The sequence below is a fragment of the Acipenser ruthenus genome, chromosome 2 (assembly GCF_902713425.1).
Source record: "Acipenser ruthenus chromosome 2, fAciRut3.2 maternal haplotype, whole genome shotgun sequence".
Classification (NCBI taxonomy): Eukaryota; Metazoa; Chordata; class Actinopteri; order Acipenseriformes; family Acipenseridae; genus Acipenser; species Acipenser ruthenus.
The window spans coordinates 839,569-860,359 of NC_081190.1; the positions used below are offsets into that span (position 1 = coordinate 839,569).

Genomic DNA, 20,791 nt, shown 5'->3' on the forward strand with positions numbered 1-20,791 from the left:
TTTTTTCCAGCGAACCAGTTTGCCATTTTGATTACAAACAAAGCGCTTTTTTGTTTTAGTGTTTCAGTACATACCAGTCGTTATCTGTGACTTGTTGAATCTTGTTGTCAGTAGCTTAAATAACTCCTTTTGTAGGCATTCATGGTTTTGCTTTCACTTTGAAACATTCTACACCTACGCACTCACAAGCTGTATATAGGATAGTTGGCTCGTCAATCCGAGTGCCTCACGCTCTGGCAATACTGAGCTACAACAGTATTACATATTGGAAGTCTTGAATGGACTGAATACAATCTACGTTAACAGCTTTGACCCTTTTCCTACATGAACATTAACGGTCGCACTATAATTCAATACAGATAGCTAGTAAGATGAGACAGACTGCAAGCACCTGTTTGCAGGGGAAGCTTCTCCAGATTTCCTATCGCTCATGCTAATCTCCCAAGGAAGGAGGGAAGCTTCTCCAGATTTCCTATCGCTCATGCTAATCTCCCAAGGAAGGAGGGAAGCTTCTCCAGATTTCCTATCGCTCATGCTAATCTCCCAAGGAAGGGAGGGAAGATTCTCCAGATTTCCTATCGCTCATGCTAATCTCCCAAGGAAGGGGGGAAGCTTCTCCAGATTTCCTATCGCTCATGCTAATCTCCCAAGGAAGGGAGGAATCTTCTCCAGATTTCCTATCGCTCATGCTAATCTCCCAAGGAAGGGAGGGAAGATTCTCCAGATTTCCTATCGCTCATGCTAATCTCCCAAGGAAGGGAGGAATCTTCTCCAGATTTCCTATCGCTCATGCTAATCTCCCAAGGAAGGAGGGAAGCTTCTCCAGATTTCCTATCGCTCATGCTAATCTCCCAAGGAAGGGAGGAATCTTCTCCAGATTTCCTATCGCTCATGCTAATCTCCCAAGGAAGGGAGGAATCTTCTCCAGATTTCCTATCGCTCATGCTAATCTCCCAAGGAAGGGAGGGAAGATTCTCCAGATTTCCTATCGCTCATGCTAATCTCCCAAGGAAGGGAGGAATCTTCTCCAGATTTCCTATCGCTCATGCTAATCTCCCAAGGAAGGAGGGAAGCTTCTCCAGATTTCCTATCGCTCATGCTAATCTCCCAAGGAAGGGAGGAATCTTCTCCAGATTTCCTATCGCTCATGCTAATCTCCCAAGGAAGGGGGGGAAGATTCTCCAGATTTCCTATCGCTCATGCTAATCTCCCAAGGAAGGGAGGAATCTTCTCCAGATTTCCTATCGCTCATGCTAATCTCCCAAGGAAGGGGGGAAGCTTCTCCAGATTTCCTATCGCTCATGCTAATCTCCCAAGGAAGGGAGGAATCTTCTCCAGATTTCCTATCGCTCATGCTAATCTCCCAAGGAAGGGGGGGAAGATTCTCCAGATTTCCTATCGCTCATGCTAATCTCCCAAGGAAGGGAGGAATCTTCTCCAGATTTCCTATCGCTCATGCTAATCTCCCAAGGAAGGAGGGAAGCTTCTCCAGATTTCCTATCGCTCATGCTAATCTCCCAAGGAAGGGAGGGAAGATTCTCCAGATTTCCTATCGCTCATGCTAATCTCCCAAGGAAGGGGGGAAGCTTCTCCAGATTTCCTATCGCTCATGCTAATCTCCCAAGGAAGGGAGGAATCTTCTCCAGATTTCCTATCGCTCATGCTAATCTCCCAAGGAAGGGAGGGAAGATTCTCCAGATTTCCTATCGCTCATGCTAATCTCCCAAGGAAGGGAGGAATCTTCTCCAGATTTCCTATCGCTCATGCTAATCTCCCAAGGAAGGAGGGAAGCTTCTCCAGATTTCCTATCGCTCATGCTAATCTCCCAAGGAAGGGAGGAATCTTCTCCAGATTTCCTATCGCTCATGCTAATCTCCCAAGGAAGGGAGGAATCTTCTCCAGATTTCCTATCGCTCATGCTAATCTCCCAAGGAAGGGAGGGAAGATTCTCCAGATTTCCTATCGCTCATGCTAATCTCCCAAGGAAGGGAGGAATCTTCTCCAGATTTCCTATCGCTCATGCTAATCTCCCAAGGAAGGAGGGAAGCTTCTCCAGATTTCCTATCGCTCATGCTAATCTCCCAAGGAAGGGAGGAATCTTCTCCAGATTTCCTATCGCTCATGCTAATCTCCCAAGGAAGGGGGGGAAGATTCTCCAGATTTCCTATCGCTCATGCTAATCTCCCAAGGAAGGGAGGAATCTTCTCCAGATTTCCTATCGCTCATGCTAATCTCCCAAGGAAGGGGGGAAGCTTCTCCAGATTTCCTATCGCTCATGCTAATCTCCCAAGGAAGGGAGGAATCTTCTCCAGATTTCCTATCGCTCATGCTAATCTCCCAAGGAAGGGGGGAAGCTTCTCCAGATTTCCTATCGCTCATGCTAATCTCCCAAGGAAGGGGGGAATCTTCTCCAGATTTCCTATCGCTCATGCTAATCTCCCAAGGAAGGGAGGAATCTTCTCCAGATTTCCTATCGCTCATGCTAATCTCCCAAGGAAGGGAGGAAGCTTCTCCAGATTTCCTATCGCTCATGCTAATCTCCCAAGGAAGGGAGGAATCTTCTCCAGATTTCCTATCGCTCATGCTAATCTCCCAAGGAAGGGGGGAAGCTTGTGTTGCTTTGTGCCAATCTGCATTAATAAAAATGATTAAGAAATATCCAAAACCATTTGTGTGCAATTTTCCATTTCAACACTACTCTTTCCATTTGAGAAGTCATTTCCATGTTTTTCCATTTCATTATTATTATTTGTTTATTTAGCAGACGCCTTTATCCAAGGCGACTTACAGAGCGACTAGGGTGTGTGAACTATGCATCAGCTGTAGAGTCATTTACAACTACGTCTCACCCGAAAGACGGAGCACAAGGAGGTTAAGTGACTTGCTCAGGGTCACACAATGAGTCAGTGGCTGAGGTGGGGACCTCCTGGTTACAAGCCCTTTTCTTTAACCACTGGACCACACAGCCTCCTATTTCATATACGTATTACTTGATATTTATGTACTGGACTTTTACTTTCAAGCTACATTGTTCAAGTAAATGCCAATTCATTACTTATTGTTATTTGTATTTATTTGAATCAAGCAACAGTTAACAGAATTTAAAAAAAACAAAAGAAAAAATACAACTTGCTGTAGAAATCGCATTAATGCTTACAGAAACTGCAACAGAAACGAACTTCTGAAAACTGTAAAATAAACAGCGTTTGAAATGGCAGTTCTTGCAAACACATTTTGATTTATTTATTATAATTGATTTATTAATGCTCTTGCGCATTCTCGCACTCTGTATTTAATGAGAAGCGGCGTCACGGGATCGTATGTACACTCCGAATCCCGGAAAACTAAAAATACACGGAAGGACTGGTGGTTCCATGAATGTTTTCAGAAACTGAGAATTGGTCTGAAAAAATGAAATACATGAAAAAATAGAAAACAAAACACGGCTTACATTTTCTGTATTCAAATTTACTACCAATTAATACTGCTTATCTTAGATCTATAATTTAGAAATTGCTTCACTGTTCTCTTCTGGCTCACCTGGTATTATGGTATCTATATAATGTGACACTGTGTGTTTTTGTGCCTGAAATATCATTTCTCTGTCTTTCCACGCTTTTTTTCTGTGTGTAAAATTATTGCAAAAAATTATTGTAAAGGACTTTACTTACTTTGACATGTACTGTGTGTTAAGACAAGTTTGTGGTTTTAAGCTTCTAATATAAATAGGTTATTTTGTCATTTCTTTTCATAGACACTATAAGTCACTTTTACTCGCTCTTTAAATCTGGACACCTGCAATCATAAAAAACAAACAAAAAGTTACACGCTTATTTGGATTTTTGGGGTCCTATCAAGGCACATATTTAGGCCCAGGATATGCAGTTTTAGACCCCTGCAAAACCCTGAAATTGGTTTTCGGTGGGGGGGTGTTGGCCCCTGCACCCCCAATGGCGGAGGACCCCCATACCCCCCTGCACCCCCACACCCCGCAGGGGGAGGACCCCCACACCCCGACCCCCACACCCCCCTGCTTTCTACTTAGGATTTCTAGCCTCCTACTTTAAATGGAAGTGAAGACTGCCTGCATTGTTTATTTTGCACAATCCTCAGCACAAATCGCTGCATTTTTGCCCATGTTCTGCTCCAACTCATGCAAAGGAATGCTGCCTCACTGTTTGTAATCCATCTCAAAAAGAGGCTGTTCTGCAGACGCCTCTACGGCCAGATTACTACACAGCAAAAAGTGTTCCTGTGTGGAAGCATGAGCACTGATCACGATCAGATGGTAGCAGTGTGGCACCCCCCCCCCGTCCGCCTATGCCCTGTTACCTGGGCGCTGTGTGTGGCGCAGGCTGCAGGAACAGAGATGCTGCCAGCAGGTCCACGCTCTCCTCGCTCAGGCTGGCGCTCAGGAGGTGCGCACCGACCCAGCGCTTCGCCAGTCGGGCCGTGGCACCAAACACAGAGTGCTGCTGCTGGAGCCTGGAGCAGAGACACGGGCACACACACACACACTTGTAAACGATTCCCATAGAAAAAGCACCGCAAAGAGTGATAAAGCATAGTGAAAGCATGGTAAAGAATAGGTCAGCACTGTAAAGAGAGAGGCAAGGTAAAGCATATTGATAAACAGAGCAAACTACAATACATGCACAGTATAAAGGGGAAAAGCATTGTTCTCTATTAATCTTCAACAGTTTCTATGTTGTTGAGAATAGCTGTGTTAGAGCTCCCCCTGGTGTTGGCTGCGTACCCGTGCAGTGTGCTGGTGAGGTAGGGCCGGTGCACCGTCTCCAGCTCAAGCCGCAGGGCCTCCTCGTTGTCACGGTAACGCACCATCCCCTCGGGAGTCATCGTCTCCCTCAGGATTTGTAGCTCCCGGTGATAGGCCACCTGCACCCGGAACACCAGCCCGTCCTGCAACACAGAGAGAGAAAACACAAGGGCATTAGTACCAGGGACGGGCTCCTACTGCATAGCAGATTCACTCACGCTAGGTTTTAATACGAGCTTGACTAGACACAGCGTACAGGTAACAAGCTCAGGTGAGTCTTATTAAACTCATAGTGAAGCCAGGAATGGATCAAATTTCTATGCAATGGGAGTCTTATTTCCGTATTACAGTTCTCCCAGGAATAATACACTTAATAAACTAAGGACTATCTATACAGGTGGGACGGACTGCACTTAAACAGAAAGGGAACCAATCTACTCGGAGAAAGGATCCTTCAGGCGGTACAGAAGCATTTAAACTAGAAAGGAAGGGGGGAGAAAACAAAAAAACAGAAGGGAGACCACATCAAAACAAGGGCAACAACTCAGGTAAGACCACTATTAAATGTATTTATCTTAATGCTAGAAGTCTCAGAAACAAAATGTTAGAACTTGAAGCTACTGCACTAACAAGTAACTACGACGTGATAGGTGTTACAGAAACTTGGTTGTCTGAGAGTGATGGAGATGAATATGATATTAGTGGGTACACACTATATAGGAAAGACAGGCAGGACAGAAGAGGCGGAGGGGTAGCGCTATACATAAGAAATAGCCTTGAAGCCCAGGTGTTAAATCAGGACAAAGAAAACAATGCAGAATCAATATGGGTCAGAATAATGGACACAAATTCAAAGGGCATAATAACAGGATCACGGTATAGACCGCCAAATTCAGACGCTGAGCAAAATAATCTGTTATACAATGACATTCGAAATGCGTGTAGAAAAGGAGAAGCCATACTAATGGGGGATTTCAACTTCCCCTGTATAAAATGGGAAAACCCAATGGGAGGCACGACGGACGAAATTGAAATGGTGGAAATGACAAATGACTGCTTCCTATATTTTTTAAAACCCCAAAAGTAATGACTAAAGCTAAGGTTTACAATTTTAGAAAAGCAAACTACAAAGGTATGAAACAGAGACTAACAGAAGTAGATTGGAGTAAAATAGAGAAAACATCCACAGAAAAAGGGTGGCTGTTTTTTAAAAATGTAGTACTAGAGGCACAAAACAATTACATCCCAAAAGTAGACAAATCTAAATCTAAAACAAAATGGCCAAAATGGTTTAATAGATCAATTAAAAAAAATATTCAGCGAAAAAAGGCTCTTTACAGAGCGTTTAAAAGGGACCAAAAACAAAGCACACAGAAAGAGTACTTGGAACTGCAAACACAAGTCAAAAGGGAAGTTAGAAAGGCCAAGAGAGAGATAGAAATCAATATTGCTAAGGGGGCTAAAACCAATTCCAAAATGTTTTTCCAATATTACAACAGCAAGAGAACATTCAAAGAGGAGGTTAAATGTCTAAGAGACACAAATGGCAAAATCATAGATGAAGAAAAAAAAATAGCAAATATATTACATGATTACTTTTCACAGGTTTTTACAAAGGAGGACACGGACAACATCCCCACATGTCAACCTGTTCCTATCCAATTTTAAATAACTTTAGCATAACAGAGGCAGAAGTGTTAAAGGGACTAGGAGCTCTTAAAATAAACAAATCCCCTGGGCCGGATGAGATCCTCCCAATAGTACTCAAAGAAATGAAAGAAGTTATTTACAAACCGCTAACCAAGATCATGCAACAGTCTCTTGACACAGGGGTTGTACCAACAGACTGGAAAATAGCAAATGTAATACCAATCCACAAAAAGGGAGACAAAACCGAACCAGGTAACTACAGACCAATAAGCCTGACTTCTATTATATGTAAACTTATGGAAACTATAATAAGATCCAAAATGGAAAATTACTTATATGGTAACAATATCCTGGGAGACAGCCAGCATGGTTTTAGGAAAGGGAGATCGTGTCTAACTAACCTGCTTGACTTTTTTGAGGATGCAACATTGAAAATGGATAACTGCAAAGCATACGACATGGTTTATTTAGATTTCCAGAAAGCTTTTGACAAAGTCCCGCATAAAAGATTAATTCTCAAACTGAACGCAGTAGGGATTCAAGGAAATGCATGCACATGGATTAGGGATTGGTTAACAGGTAGAAAACAGAAAGTACTGATTAGAGGAGAAACCTCAAAATGGAGTGAGGTAACCAGTGGTGTACCACAGGGATCAGTATTAGGTCCTCTGCTATTCCTAATCTACATTAATGATTTAGACTCTGATATAGTAAGCAAACTCGTTAAATTTGCAGACGACACAAAAATAGGAGGAGTGGCAGACACTGTTGAAGCAGCAAAGGTCATTCAAAATGATCTAGACAGCATTCAAAATTGGGCAGACACATGGCAAATGAAATTTAATAGAGAAAAGTGTAAAGTATTGCATGCGGGCAGTAAAAATGTGCATTACAAATATCAGATGGGAGATAGTGAAATTGAAGAAGGGAACTATGAAAAAGACCTAGGAGTTTATGTTGACTCAGAAATGTCTTCATCTAGACAATGTGGGGAAGCTATAAAAAAGGCTAACAAGATGCTTGGATATATTGTGAGAAGTGTTGAATTTAAATCAAGGGAAGTAATGTTAAAACTCTACAATGCATTAGTAAGACCTCACCTAGAATATTGTGTTCAGTTCTGGTCACCTCGTTACAAAAAGGATATTGCTGCTCTAGAAAGAGTGCAAAGAAGAGCAACCAGAATTATCCCGGGTTTAAAAGGCATGTCGTATGCAGACAGGCTAAAAGAATTGAATCTATTCAGTCTTGAACAAAGAAGACTACGCGGCGATCTGATTCAAACATTCAAAATCCTAAAGGGTATAGACAATGTCAACCCGGGGGACTTCTTTGACTTGAAAAAAGAAAAAAGGACCAGGGGTCACAAATGGAGATTAGATAAAGGGGCATTCAGAACAGAAAATAGGAGGCACTTTTTTACACAGAGAATTGTGAGGGTCTGGAACCAACTCCCCAGTAATGTTGTTGAAGCTGACACCATGGGATCCTTCAAGAAGCTGCTTGATGAGATTCTGGGATCAATAAGCTACTAACAACCAAACGAGCAAGATGGGCTGAATGGCCTCCTCTCGTTTGTAAACTTTCTTATGTTCTTATGTTCTAATACTTACATGGTTCTTTTTACCAGCGAATACAATTCAAGCATTGTTTGTTTGAAAATCTCTCTCAAGCTGTGATAGTAACGGGCAGTGTGGTGTGCTGCGGTGCCGTTACGGAATTGATGATGATGATGATGATGATGATGATGATGATGATGATGATGAGGATGATGATGATGAGGATGATGATGATGAGGATGATGAGGATGAGGATGATGAGGATGAGGATGATGAGGATGATGATGATGAGGATGATGATGATGAGGATGATGATGATGATGATGATGAGGAGGATGAGGATGAGGATGAGGATGATGATGATGATGATGATGATAGGAGCCTGGCTCTTTCACAGGTAAGACACTCGCTCATGGAGTACAGTGTCCCCAGATCCCATCAGGGGCATGTCTATGCTGCTCACATACTGGTTTGCATTGTAATGCTACGCACAGGGACTTGCTGAAAATGATTGTTGTGCTGTTGTTCACAGGAGGTGATCCACCGCCTAATACTATATTTGCGTCGGCTACTTTATTAAAAATATTAGGATTATTTTTAGGTATTATCATTCAGTCCATGTTTTGTCGTATTGTCGTACTGTAAGGCGAAATATAGTACATAATAAATATACATATGCACCACGGGGAAGACAACAAAAAACAAAAGCAAATTCCCTTTGTTGTGATTTCATAAAAATATGTACCCAGGTGCTTGTTTGAGATATTGAGGATTCATGTATAGAGGCTGTATGCCTTTTAGAAGAAAGGCATGATGGGATATCAGGGGAGCCCTTTCCAGCTGATATACACATGCTGCAGTGCAGAGAGGTGCTGTATTCACACCAGCAGAGTATGGGAACCCCAGTTTCATGCAGCAGATATACACATGCTGCAGTGCAGAGAGGTGCTGTATTCACACCAGCAGAGTATGGGAACCCCAGTTTCATGCAGCAGTTGTGATGGTGATCAAACGTGCGAGTACTGCTGTTGTGTAAAAAAAATGCTTAAAATGAACAGCTGCATTGAAGAAATTTAGAACAAGAACAGCGAAAAACACAAATAAAAATACAGTGTTGCACATGTCGTGCCATTAACAAAATGATCTGAAAACTTAAAGAAAATCAATTGAATGAAGTGCTGTAATGTTTTGAGTCCATCAGGAGTTTAAGGATGATTTAATCACACAGCAGATTCCCTAGTTGTACTACAGCAGGGTCAGCTGTTGCAGGGAAAATGATTCTAAAACGGACCAGAAAGGTGAAATCAGAACGCATAGAAATACTTGGAACTGTAATTAGGAAGTGTACTGCTGAGAGAAAAACTAAATATTTAGGTAATGCAGCTGATTTGACAGGTCAGGACTTGACTAACACTGCGTATGGGAGCCGCAGCACCGATTCCCAGCTGTACACAGTTAAAGGCGTGGTCTCCAATTCCACACACACTTTCAGCCAAACAGTCTTGTATTGCAAGGGGCTTGATGCTCCAAAAGCATTGTTCTTCTTGTTGCTCTTGCCTTGCTATGAGCAGTGCTGAAATAAAGCTCTATCAGACACTACAAGCACACCACAACTAGTCTAGCACATCCACAACTGCACCAGAATGCACCATTTTAATCTCTCTTCAAGAATTTCCCTGGAGCTCCCGAGTGGCGCATCCGGTAGAGGCGCTCCACGTGGAGTGCAGGATGCGCTCTATAGCCTGGACGTCGCCGGTTCGAGTCCAGGCTATTCCACTGCCGACCGTGGATGGGAGCTCCCAGGGGGCGGAGCACAATTGGCCGAGCATCGCCGGGAGGGAGGGGGAGGGTTAGGTCGGCCAGGTTGTCCTCGGCTCACCGCACACCAGCCATCCCTGTAGTCTGGCCGGGTGCCTGCGGGCTTGCCTGTAAGCTGCCTGAGAGCTGCGTTGTCCTCCGACGCTGTAGCTCTTGGGTGGCTGCATGGTGAGTCTGCAGTGTGAAAAAAAGCGGTCGGCTGACAGCACACGCTTCGGAGGACAGGATGCGTTTGTCTTTACCCTCCCGAGTCAGCACAAGGGTGGTAGCGGTGAGCTGAGCTTAAAAAATAATTGACCATTCCAAATTGGGAGAAAATAATAGGCAACGACTAAATTAAAAAATAAAAAAAAAATTTAAAAAATTTAAAAAAATGTCCCAGTGGGTGTCTCTCCCCCATCAGCACTACGCACCACGATGAGATCGGTGTCCCCTACTACCTTAGCAATACACTTTAATACGAATCGAAAACCCTGTTGAAGGCTCTACTCTTTCCAAGGGTGAATCCTAGTTTGTCACTCCTTAACCCATCAATAAGCATTTCCGCTTGCCTACCAGGCAGGTGCTCCACACCCCTCGCCGCCCCAGCGAGTGGGCCGTGCCCTCACTTGGGACGCACGCAGGGCCCTACCTTGTAGACGTCGAGGTGCGTGGGTGCGGGTCGGCAGATGAGTCGGTGCTGCTGTCCCAGGAGCTCTCCCAGGCGGATGTGGAAGGCAGCCTTGATGTGCCGGATCGCCTCCCGGTCCTGGGGCCACTTCCCACTGCCCTCCATGTGGCAAATCACTGCGAAAGAGGGACGTCAAAATATCATTATGAGTGTGTGGGGAAAACCACTGCAAGAGAGACAGGGGGGAGGCAAGTCAAGACACCTCTGATACAGGGGGGCAGAGAGGAAGAGAGGCAAATCACTGCAACAAACAAAAACAAACAGTAGCAATCAGAGGGAGGGAAAGAAACAAACAAACAGACAGAGAGGGAGGGGGACCTGGCAGAGAGTTAAAATGATGAAAGATGATGCCTTAACTTAATAAAACACGTCATGCCAACAAAGACAAACTGAACTGGATACAGATGCAGACAGAGACAGGGTTACCCTTGATCGCCGGGACGTATGCAGGGCAGGGCTTCCCTTCCAGGGGCAGTAGGGAGCGGTGGGATTTCTCCACCCGGAAAAAGGAGTAGTCAGGCTTCATCGGGACAGGAGGAAACACCTGCAGAGAGGGAGCGTACGTTACTTGAACAGAAAGTCCTCGTGCTTGCCGCCCCCCCTCGTATGTGAGGGCACTGACCTGGGTGTAGCGCAGCGCGGGGTGAGCCCCCTGTACCGAGGTCACCGTCAGGGGCAGCCCATCCAGGTTCCACAGCTTGCGGCTCAGGTCATCGTAGGACTGGATCACCTGCACACTCGCCTCCTCCCCAGTGCTGCCGCCCTACAGGGAGAACACAGCAAATGCACCTTCAAGAGCGGCGCCAGGTCACAGCACACCGCAGTGACTAACCATTATTTTAGTCATCCTCAGACATACCGCTCATCAATGCTTCATCAAATCTGCCATCAGGGACTACATTTGAAAAACAAAAATGAATGCCATCTTGTAACCAAAAATATATTTTACTCTGATAAAAGTACACTAGACTGACAACATTGCATTAATAAAGGGGTTGATTGTAACTACTGTAGCTTTTAGCTGAATGCACCTTGTAAGGTTTTATATACATTGAACTCATATTATGTGCCCTTTAAATGGTAAAGAAGTGAGAAATTATTGAAGCTCTGTTTCTGAACATTGTGTGATTTTCCTGTTTAACGTAAGGCTTTTCAACTCTGCACAGACATTTCACACCTACGCGGATTAACTGGTATAACTTCGGTCCCGTCTTTGTTTCTCACAAGATGTTATCGCTTCAGAAGCTGTTTCCTCATTTCTATTGAAAAAGCACAAACCTGTCTGATAAAATCAGACATGCTAATTGTACCCCTGCTCAAAAACTTCTGCTTAAATGACACAATATAGTCATAGCGTTCCAAGCTCAGGTGAGTCTTATTAACCCTTTAGGTCCAATTTATTTTCACACATGCAGTTTATTTTAGACGCGCTGTTTAAAGGTATTTTTTTTCCCACAGTAAAACAGGTTTAAAATGCACTGCATATCAACAGCCCCGCCCCACCCCTTCTTCGCTGTATTTTTCTCATACCTCTTCATAGTCGTGTATACCGATAAATCATCTCCTGATCGCTCGTTTTATCACCAAACTCCTCAATAATGCGATCCAAGTCATTATTTTTTTACTATAACATCTCAAAAAGCTCTGCAAATGTCCGTGATATTGTTTGAGCGCTGGATGCAGAAGCAGCTATCTTGTTTGTTTATGGCCGTGTTGTGTCTGTGGTCCCGGGGCTGTCTGCATTCATGAGATACACCCCTTTTTTTATTTATTTATTTTTTTCGGCTTCTCTCGGCTCCTATCGGTCTCACTCTGCCATTGAATGCCTTTCTCGGCTTTTTCCGGAAAGTAGAGAAAGAGACCTGTGTTTTACGTCTTTTTGATGATGTCGGACAGGGTCCTGCATTGGACCGGAAAGGGAAAATTGTAATGTCGGACCGCAAAGGGTTAAAGACTCCTAGTAAAACCAGGAATGGATCAAACTGCTATGCAACGGCTCTTATTTCCATCCCTGCACTGGCAACAGCTTTCCAATGGACACACACTTACAACAGAAGAAGGGTCATAGTTAGAGCGCAGCACAGAAACCAGGACCAGATGACACAGTTGGAAATGAAATGGACTCAGGACAGAGGGTAGGAGTCACTTCCTCACACAGTGTTTCGGGTTTGGAATGGGTTATCTAGTAAAGGGTCAAATGGCCTCCTCTTGTTTATGAATTTTCTTTTGTTCTAGTAAAAGTGCCGCAGTGGAAACAGAATTTTCAGGATGTCCTGTGTTACACTGCCCTCTATGAGGCGTGTAGCAGTACTGCGGGCAACAGGATTTGATACCCACATTCCAAACTGCAGCATCACTCGCCTCATAATTCTATAGTGGTGCAACAATTAAATCGATACATTTATTTATATTATTTATTTATATTATTTAATTTATATAGCGCCTTTCATACGAAGTACCACAAGGCGCTGTACATAAATCCATAAAAATACAATAAAATACAAATAATAATAAAAAAAATACCATTAAAAGCTTGCAATTATGTTTCATTAAAACCACGAAGATAAAAATGCCATTTTATAAAAATGTGTTTTAAGTTTAGACTTAAAAATCCCCACAGACCCAGCTTCTCCAACACATGGAGGTAGAGCTTTCCATAGCTTAGGGGCTCTGAAAGAAAAAGCCCTCCCTCCCTCCCGTATTGATTATTGATCATCTGTCCTTAAATTTCTCGAGCTTCGATTGCATATTGGTGAATCTGTGCATCAAATTAGAACCCAGTTTGAAGTCTCCAGTTGCCGGTTTGCATTAAACCTGGAGTGCGCTTCTTTTAGTGTTATTACGGTAGATAAACAACATCAGCACGTTGCTAGGATACGCACTTAGGCCTCTACATTCGCGTAAACCTATTAGCACACCTCAGCCCAGGTATCACCCAACACTGTCACAGTCCTGAGAGCAGTGTGCTCACAATCCCACTCGCCTGTTTAATCATCACCTCCTTACCTCTCGTCCCACCTTGATGACCTCATCAAGCAGCGCCCCCACGTAGCGCACCGAGGACTCTGGGATATTTGCATGTCTGCAAACATGAAGAGAGTGCAGGGTTAGCAATGCTGAGCTGTGAGCACAGGCTGTCGTACAAGAGCAGAGGCGTCACGGAGGAGATGCAGCTCCTCATGTGTACAATACATGGGACTGTCTTGATGGGTTACTTTGTAATGTGTGTTGCAAGACAAGACATTATTAAATGGTGGACTATTTTGTTAAAAGGGAAAACTTCACAGAAGGGGAGCATGTGTTCAATGTGACGTCGATGCCATCTGAAATTGCTTTGTATTAGTTTGTGTAAGACGGCTTGCATCGTGCTAATTACGTCACAATTCTGTGTCAGATACAAGCTGATTTTCACCCACTCTCAACTCCTCTGGAGTGGATGTGGGCTTGTATCATATAGCTCCCTATGCAATCATTGGTATACATTGTAATGCAATTCCATACACAGCATACAGTTTCATTCTCTTGCCCAGGTCTTTCTTGTAAACAGGGTCTCAATGGCAGCGCCTGGTGAGACTGACAAATAAGAGGAAGAAATAGAGGTCGACACGTACAGCTGCAGCAGGTGCTTGATGATCTGCTCCGGGATCAGCCTCTTCTGGAACGCAGATCCCCCCTGCCACACCACAGCCTCGCAGATCGAGCCGTCCTGGAAGCGCCGCAGCTCCGCCCTCTCACCCCAGAGCTTACGGAACTCCAGCGCCTGTGAGGACGAGAACGGGAACAACAAACAGGATCAGCTAGCTGCATTACAACACTGTATCACTCCCCCTGAGTCAGTGGAGACTAGATGACACTCAGCTAGCTGCATTACAACACTGTATCAATCCCCCTGAGTCAGTGGAGACTAGATCACACTCAGCTAGCTGCACCTACAACACTGTATCAATCCTCCTGAGTCAGTGGAGACTAGATCACACTCAGCTAGCTGCATTACAACACTGTATCAATCCCCCTGAGTCAGTGGAGACTAGATCACACTCAGCTAGCTGCACCTACAACACTGTATCACTCCCCCTGAGTCAGTGGAGACTAGATCACACTCAGCTAGCTGCACCTACAACACTGTATCACTCCCCCTGAGTCAGTGGAGACTAGATCACACTCAGCAAGCTGCACCTACAACACTGTATCACTCCCCCTGAGTCAGTGGAGACGAGATCACACTCAGCTAGCTGCATTACAACACTGTATCACTCCCCCTGAGTCAGTGGAGACTAGATCACACTCAGCAAGCTGCAGTACAACACTGTATCACTCCCCGAGTCAGTGGAGACTAGATCACACTCAGCTAGCTGCATTACAACACTGTATCACTCCCCCTGAGTCAGTGGAGACTAGATCACACTCAGCTAGCTGCATTACAACACTGTATCACTCCCCCTGAGTCAGTGGAGACTAGATCACACTCAGCTAGCTGCATTACAACACTGTATCACTCCCCCCGAGTCAGTGGAGACTAGATCACACTCAGCTAGCTGCACCTACAACACTGTATCACTCCCCCTGAGTCAGTGGAGACTAGATCACACTCAGCAAGCTACATTACAGCACTGTATCACTCCCCCTGAGTCAGTGGAGACTAGATCACACTCAGCTAGCTGCATTACAACACTGTATCACTCCCCCTGAGTCAGTGGAGACTAGATCACACTCAGCTAGCTGCAGCTACAACACTGTATCACTCCCCCTGAGTCAGTGGAGACTAGATCACACTCAGCTAGCTGCATTACAACACTGTATCAATCCCCCTGAGTCAGTGGAGACTAGATCACACTCAGCTAGCTGCATTACAACACTGTATCACTCCCCTTGAGTCAGTGGAGACTAGATCACACTCAGCTAGCTGCACCTACAACACTGTATCTCTCCCCCTGAGTCAGTGGAGACTAGATCACACTCAGCTAGCTGCATTACAACACTGTATCACTCCCCCTGAGTCAGTGGAGACTAGATCACACTCAGCTAGCTGCACCTACAACACTGTATCTCTCCCCCTGAGTCAGTGGAGACTAGATCACACTCAGCTAGCTGCACCTACAACACTGTATCACTCCCCCTGAGTCAGTGGAGACTAGATCACACTCAGCTAGCTGCATTACAACACTGTATCACTCCCCCTGAGTCAGTGGAGACTAGATCACACTCAGCTAGCTGCATTACAGCACTGTATCACTCCCCCTGAGTCAGTGGAGACTAGATCACACTCAGCTAGCTGCACCTACAACACTGTATCACTCCCCCTGAGTCAGTGGAGACTAGATCACACTCAGCAAGCTGCATTACAACACTGTATCACTCCCCCTGAGTCAGTGGAGACGAGATCACACTCAGCTAGCTGCATTACAACACTGCATCACTCACCCTGAGTCAGTGGAGACTAGATCACACTCAGCAAGCTGCAGTACAACACTGTATCACTCCCCGAGTCAGTGGAGACTAGATCACACTCAGCTAGCTGCATTACAACACTGTATCACTCCCCCTGAGTCAGTGGAGACTAGATCACACTCAGCTAGCTGCATTACAACACTGTATCACTCCCCCTGAGTCAGTGGAGACTAGATCACACTCAGCTAGCTGCATTACAACACTGTATCACTCCCCCTGAGTCAGTGGAGACTAGATCACACTCAGCTAGCTGCACCTACAACACTGTATCACTCCCCCTGAGTCAGTGGAGACTAGATCACACTCAGCAAGCTACATTACAACACTGTATCACTCCCCCTGAGTCAGTGGAGACTAGATCACACTCAGCAAGCTGCATTACAACACTGTATCACTCCCCCTGAGTCAGTGGAGACTAGATCACACTCAGCAAGCTGCACCTACAACACTGTATCACTCCCCCTGAGTCAGTGGAGACTAGATCACACTCAGCTAGCTGCATTACAACACTGTATCACTCCCCCTGAGTCAGTGGAGACTAGATCACACTCAGCTAGCTGCACCTACAACACTGTATCACTCCCCCTGAGTCAGTGGAGACTAGATCACACTCAGCTAGCTGCATTACAAAACTGTATCACTCCCCCTGAGTCAGTGGAGACTAGATGACACTCAGCTAGCTGCACCTACAACACTGTATCAATCCTCCTGAGTCAGTGGAGACTAGATCACACTCAGCAAGCTGCACCTACAACACTGTATCACTCCCCCTGAGTCAGTGGAGACTAGATCACACTCAGCTAGCTGCATTACAACACTGTATCACTCCCCCTGAGTCAGTGGAGACTAGATCACACTCAGCAAGCTGCATTACAACACTGTATCACTCCCCCTGAGTCAGTGGAGACTAGATCACACTCAGCTAGCTGCACCTACAACACTGTATCACTCCCCCTGAGTCAGTGGAGACTAGATCACACTCAGCTAGCTGCACCTACAACACTGCATCACTCCCCCTGAGTCAGTGGAGACTAGATCACACTCAGCTAGCTGCATTACAGCACTGCATCACTCCCCCTGAGTCAGTGGAGACTAGATCACACTCAGCTAGCTGCATTACAACACTGTATCAATCCCCCTGAGTCAGTGGAGACTAGATCACACTCAGCTAGCTGCATTACAACACTGTATCACTCCCCCTGAGTCAGTGGAGACTAGATCACACTCAGCTAGCTGCACCTACAACACTGTATCACTCCTCCTGAGTCAGTGGAGACTAGATCACACTCAGCTAGCTGCACCTACAACACTGTATCACTCCCTTTGAGTCAGTGGAGACTAGATCACACTCAGCTAGCTGCACCTACAACACTGTATCAATCCCCCTGAGTCAGTGGAGACTAGATCACACTCAGCTAGCTGCATTACAACACTGTATCACTCCCCCTGAGTCAGTGGAGACTAGATCACACAGCTAGCTGCATTACAGCACTGTATCACTCCCCCTGAGTCAGTGGAGACTAGATCACACTCAGCTAGCTGCACCTACAACACTCTATCACTCCCCCTGAGTCAGTGGAGACTAGATCACACTCAGCTAGCTGCACCTACAACACTGTATCACTCCCCCTGAGTCAGTGGAGACTAGATCACACTCAGCAAGCTGCACCTACAACACTGTATCACACCCCCTGAGTCAGTGGAGACTAGATCACACTCAGCTAGCTGCACCTACAACACTGTATCACTCCCCCTGAGTCAGTGGAGACTAGATCACACTCAGCTAGCTGCACCTACAACACTGCATCACTCCCCCTGAGTCAGTGGAGACTAGATCACACTCAGCTAGCTGCATTACAGCACTGCATCACTCCCCCTGAGTCAGTGGAGACTAGATCACACTCAGCTAGCTGCATTACAACACTGCATCACTCCTCCTGAGTCAGTGGAGACTAGATCACACTCAGCTAGCTGCATTACAACACTGTATCACTCCTCCTGAGTCAGTGGAGACTAGATCACACTCAGCTAGCTGCATTACAGCACTGTATCACTCCCCCAGAGTCAGTGGAGACTAGATCACACTCAGCAAGCTGCACCTACAACACTGTATCACTCCCCCTGAGTCAGTGGAGACTAGATCACACTCAGCAAGCTGCACCTACAACACTGTATCACTCCCCCTGAGTCAGTGGAGACTAGATCACACTCAGCAAGCTGCATTACAACACTGTATCACTCCCCCTGAGTCAGTGGAGACTAGATCACACTCAGCTAGCTGCACCTACAACACTGTATCACTCCCCCTGAGTCAGTGGAGACTAGATCACACTCAGCTAGCTGCACCTACAACACTGCATCACTCCCCCTGAGTCAGTGGAGACTAGATCACACTCAGCCAGCTGCATTACAACACTGCATCACTCCTCCTGAGTCAGTGGAGACTAGATCACACTCAGCTAGCTGCATTACAACACTGTATCACTCCTCCTGAGTCAGTGGAGACTAGATCACACTCAGCTAGCTGCATTACAGCACTGTATCACTCCCCCAGAGTCAGTGGAGACTAGATCACACTCAGCTAGCTGCATTACAACACTGTATCACTCCCCCTGAGTCAGTGGAGAATAGATCACACTCAGCTAGCTGCACCTACAACACTGCATCACTCCCCCTGAGTCAGTGGAGACTAGATCACACTCAGCTAGCTGCACCTACAACACTGTATCACTCCCCCTGAGTCAGTGGAGACTAGATCACACTCAGCTAGCTGCACCTACAACACTGTATCACTCCCCCTGAGTCAGTGGAGACTAGATCACACTCAGCTAGCTGCATTACAACACTGTATCACTCCCCCTGAGTCAGTGGAGACTAGATCACACTCAGCTAGCTGCACCTACAACACTGTATCACTCCCCCTGAGTCAGTGGAGACTAGATCACACTCAGCTAGCTGCATTACAACACTGTATCACTCCCCCTGAGTCAGTGGAGAATAGATCACACTCAGCTAGCTGCACCTACAACACTGCATCACTCCCCCTGAGTCAGTGGAGACTAGATCACACTCAGCTAGCTGCACCTACAACACTGTATCAATCCCCCTGAGTCAGTGGAGACTAGATCACACTCAGCTAGCTGCACCTACAACACTGCATCACTCCCCCTGAGTCAGTGGAGACTAGATCACACTCAGCTAGCTGCACCTACAACACTGTATCACTCCCCCTGAGTCAGTGGAGACTAGATCACACTCAGCAAGCTGCATTACAACACTGTATCACTCCCCCTGAGTCAGTGGAGACTAGATCACACTCAGCTAGCTGCATTACAACACTGTATCACTCCCCCTGAGTCAGTGGAGACTAGATCACACTCAGCTAGCTGCATTACAGCACTGTATCAATCCTCCTGAGTCAGTGGAGACTAGATCACACTCAGCTAGCTGCACCTACAACACTGTATCAATCCCCTTGAGTCAGTGGAGACTAGATCACACTCAGCTAGCTGCACCTACAACACTGTATCACTCCTCCTGAGTCAGTGGAGACTAGATCACACTCAGCTAGCTGCATTACAACACTGTATCACTCCCCCTGAGTCAGTGGAGACTAGATCACACTCAGCTAGCTGCACCTACAACACTGTATCACTCCCCCTGAGTCAGTGGAGACTAGATCACACTCAGCTAGCTGCACCTACAACACTGTATCACTCCTCCTGAGTCAGTGGAGACTAGATCACACTCAGCAAGCTGCATTACAACACTGTATCACTCCCCGAGTCAGTGGAGACTACAAACTCACCAGCACAATGCCAGGGATTCCTAAAGCTTTTTAAAGACCATTTCAACAACATGTTCAAATGGTCTTCATTCTAATTCTTTTGGATTGTGCAATGCTTGCAGGAGACTAATTTACAGACAGGGTGGATCAATGCAAGAGGCAGTGTGGTCTAGTGGTTAGAGCTGGGGACTGGGAAGCAGTGTGGTCTAGTGGTTAGAGCTGGGGACTGGGAGGAAGTGTAGTCTAGTGGTTACAGTTGAGGACTGGGAGGCAGTGTGGTCTAGTAGTTAGAGCCGAGGACTGGGAGGCAGAGTGGTCTCGTGGTTAGAGGTGTGGTTCTGACGGGGGTGCAGTGTGGTCTCGTGGTTAGAGGTGTGGTTCTGACGGGGGTGCAGTGTGGTCTCGTGGTTAGAGGTGTGGTTCTGACGGGGGTGCAGTGTGGTCTCGTGGTTAGAGGTGTGGTTCTGACGGGGGTGCAGTGTGGTCTCGTGGTTAGAGGTGTGGTTCTGACGGGGGTGCAGTGTGGTCTCGTGGTTAGAGGTGTGGTTCTGACGGGGTGCAGTGTGGTCTCGTGGTTAGAGGTGTGGTTCTGACGGGGGTGCAGTGTGGTCTCGTGGTTAGAGGTGTGGTTCTGACGGGGTGCAGTGTGGTCTCGTGGTTAGAGGTGTGGTTCTGACGGGGGTGCAGTGTGGTCTCGTGGTTAGAGGTGTGGTTCTGACGGGGGTGTAGTGTGGTCTCGTGGTTAGAGGTGTGGTTCTGACGGGGGTGCAGTGTGGTCTCGTGGTTAGAGGTGTGGTTCTGACGGGGTGCAGTGTGGTCTCGTGGTTAGAGGTGTGGTTCTGACGGGGTGCAGTGTGGTCTCGTGGTTAGAGGTGTGGTTCTGACAGGGGTGCAGTGTGGTCTCGTGGTTAGAGGTGTGGTTCTGACAGGGGTGCAGTGTGGTCTTGTGGTTAGAGGTGTGGTTCTGACAGGGGTGCAGTGTGGTCTCGTGGTTAGAGGAGTGGTTCTGACAGGGGTGCAGTGTGGTCTCGTGGTTAGAGGTGTGGTTCTGACGGGGGTGCAGTGTGGTCTCGTGGTTAGAG

At 46.2% G+C, this 20,791-nt stretch overlaps 1 protein-coding gene across 1 annotated transcript in view; it reads right to left on the bottom strand.

Moving 5' to 3' along the window:
- Positions 1 to 20,791, bottom strand: part of LOC117404057 (nucleolar protein 6) — a 48,384-nt gene that overhangs the window by 16,293 nt on the left and 11,300 nt on the right. The window contains exons 14-20 of the mRNA XM_058985798.1: positions 14,086 to 14,234; positions 13,481 to 13,556; positions 11,097 to 11,237; positions 10,901 to 11,018; positions 10,436 to 10,590; positions 4,757 to 4,920; positions 4,333 to 4,485 (exon numbers count right to left, since the gene is read on the bottom strand). Of these exons, the coding sequence (XP_058841781.1) occupies positions 4,333 to 4,485; positions 4,757 to 4,920; positions 10,436 to 10,590; positions 10,901 to 11,018; positions 11,097 to 11,237; positions 13,481 to 13,556; positions 14,086 to 14,234 (956 nt within the window). The remainder of the gene's footprint in view (positions 1 to 4,332; positions 4,486 to 4,756; positions 4,921 to 10,435; positions 10,591 to 10,900; positions 11,019 to 11,096; positions 11,238 to 13,480; positions 13,557 to 14,085; positions 14,235 to 20,791) is intronic.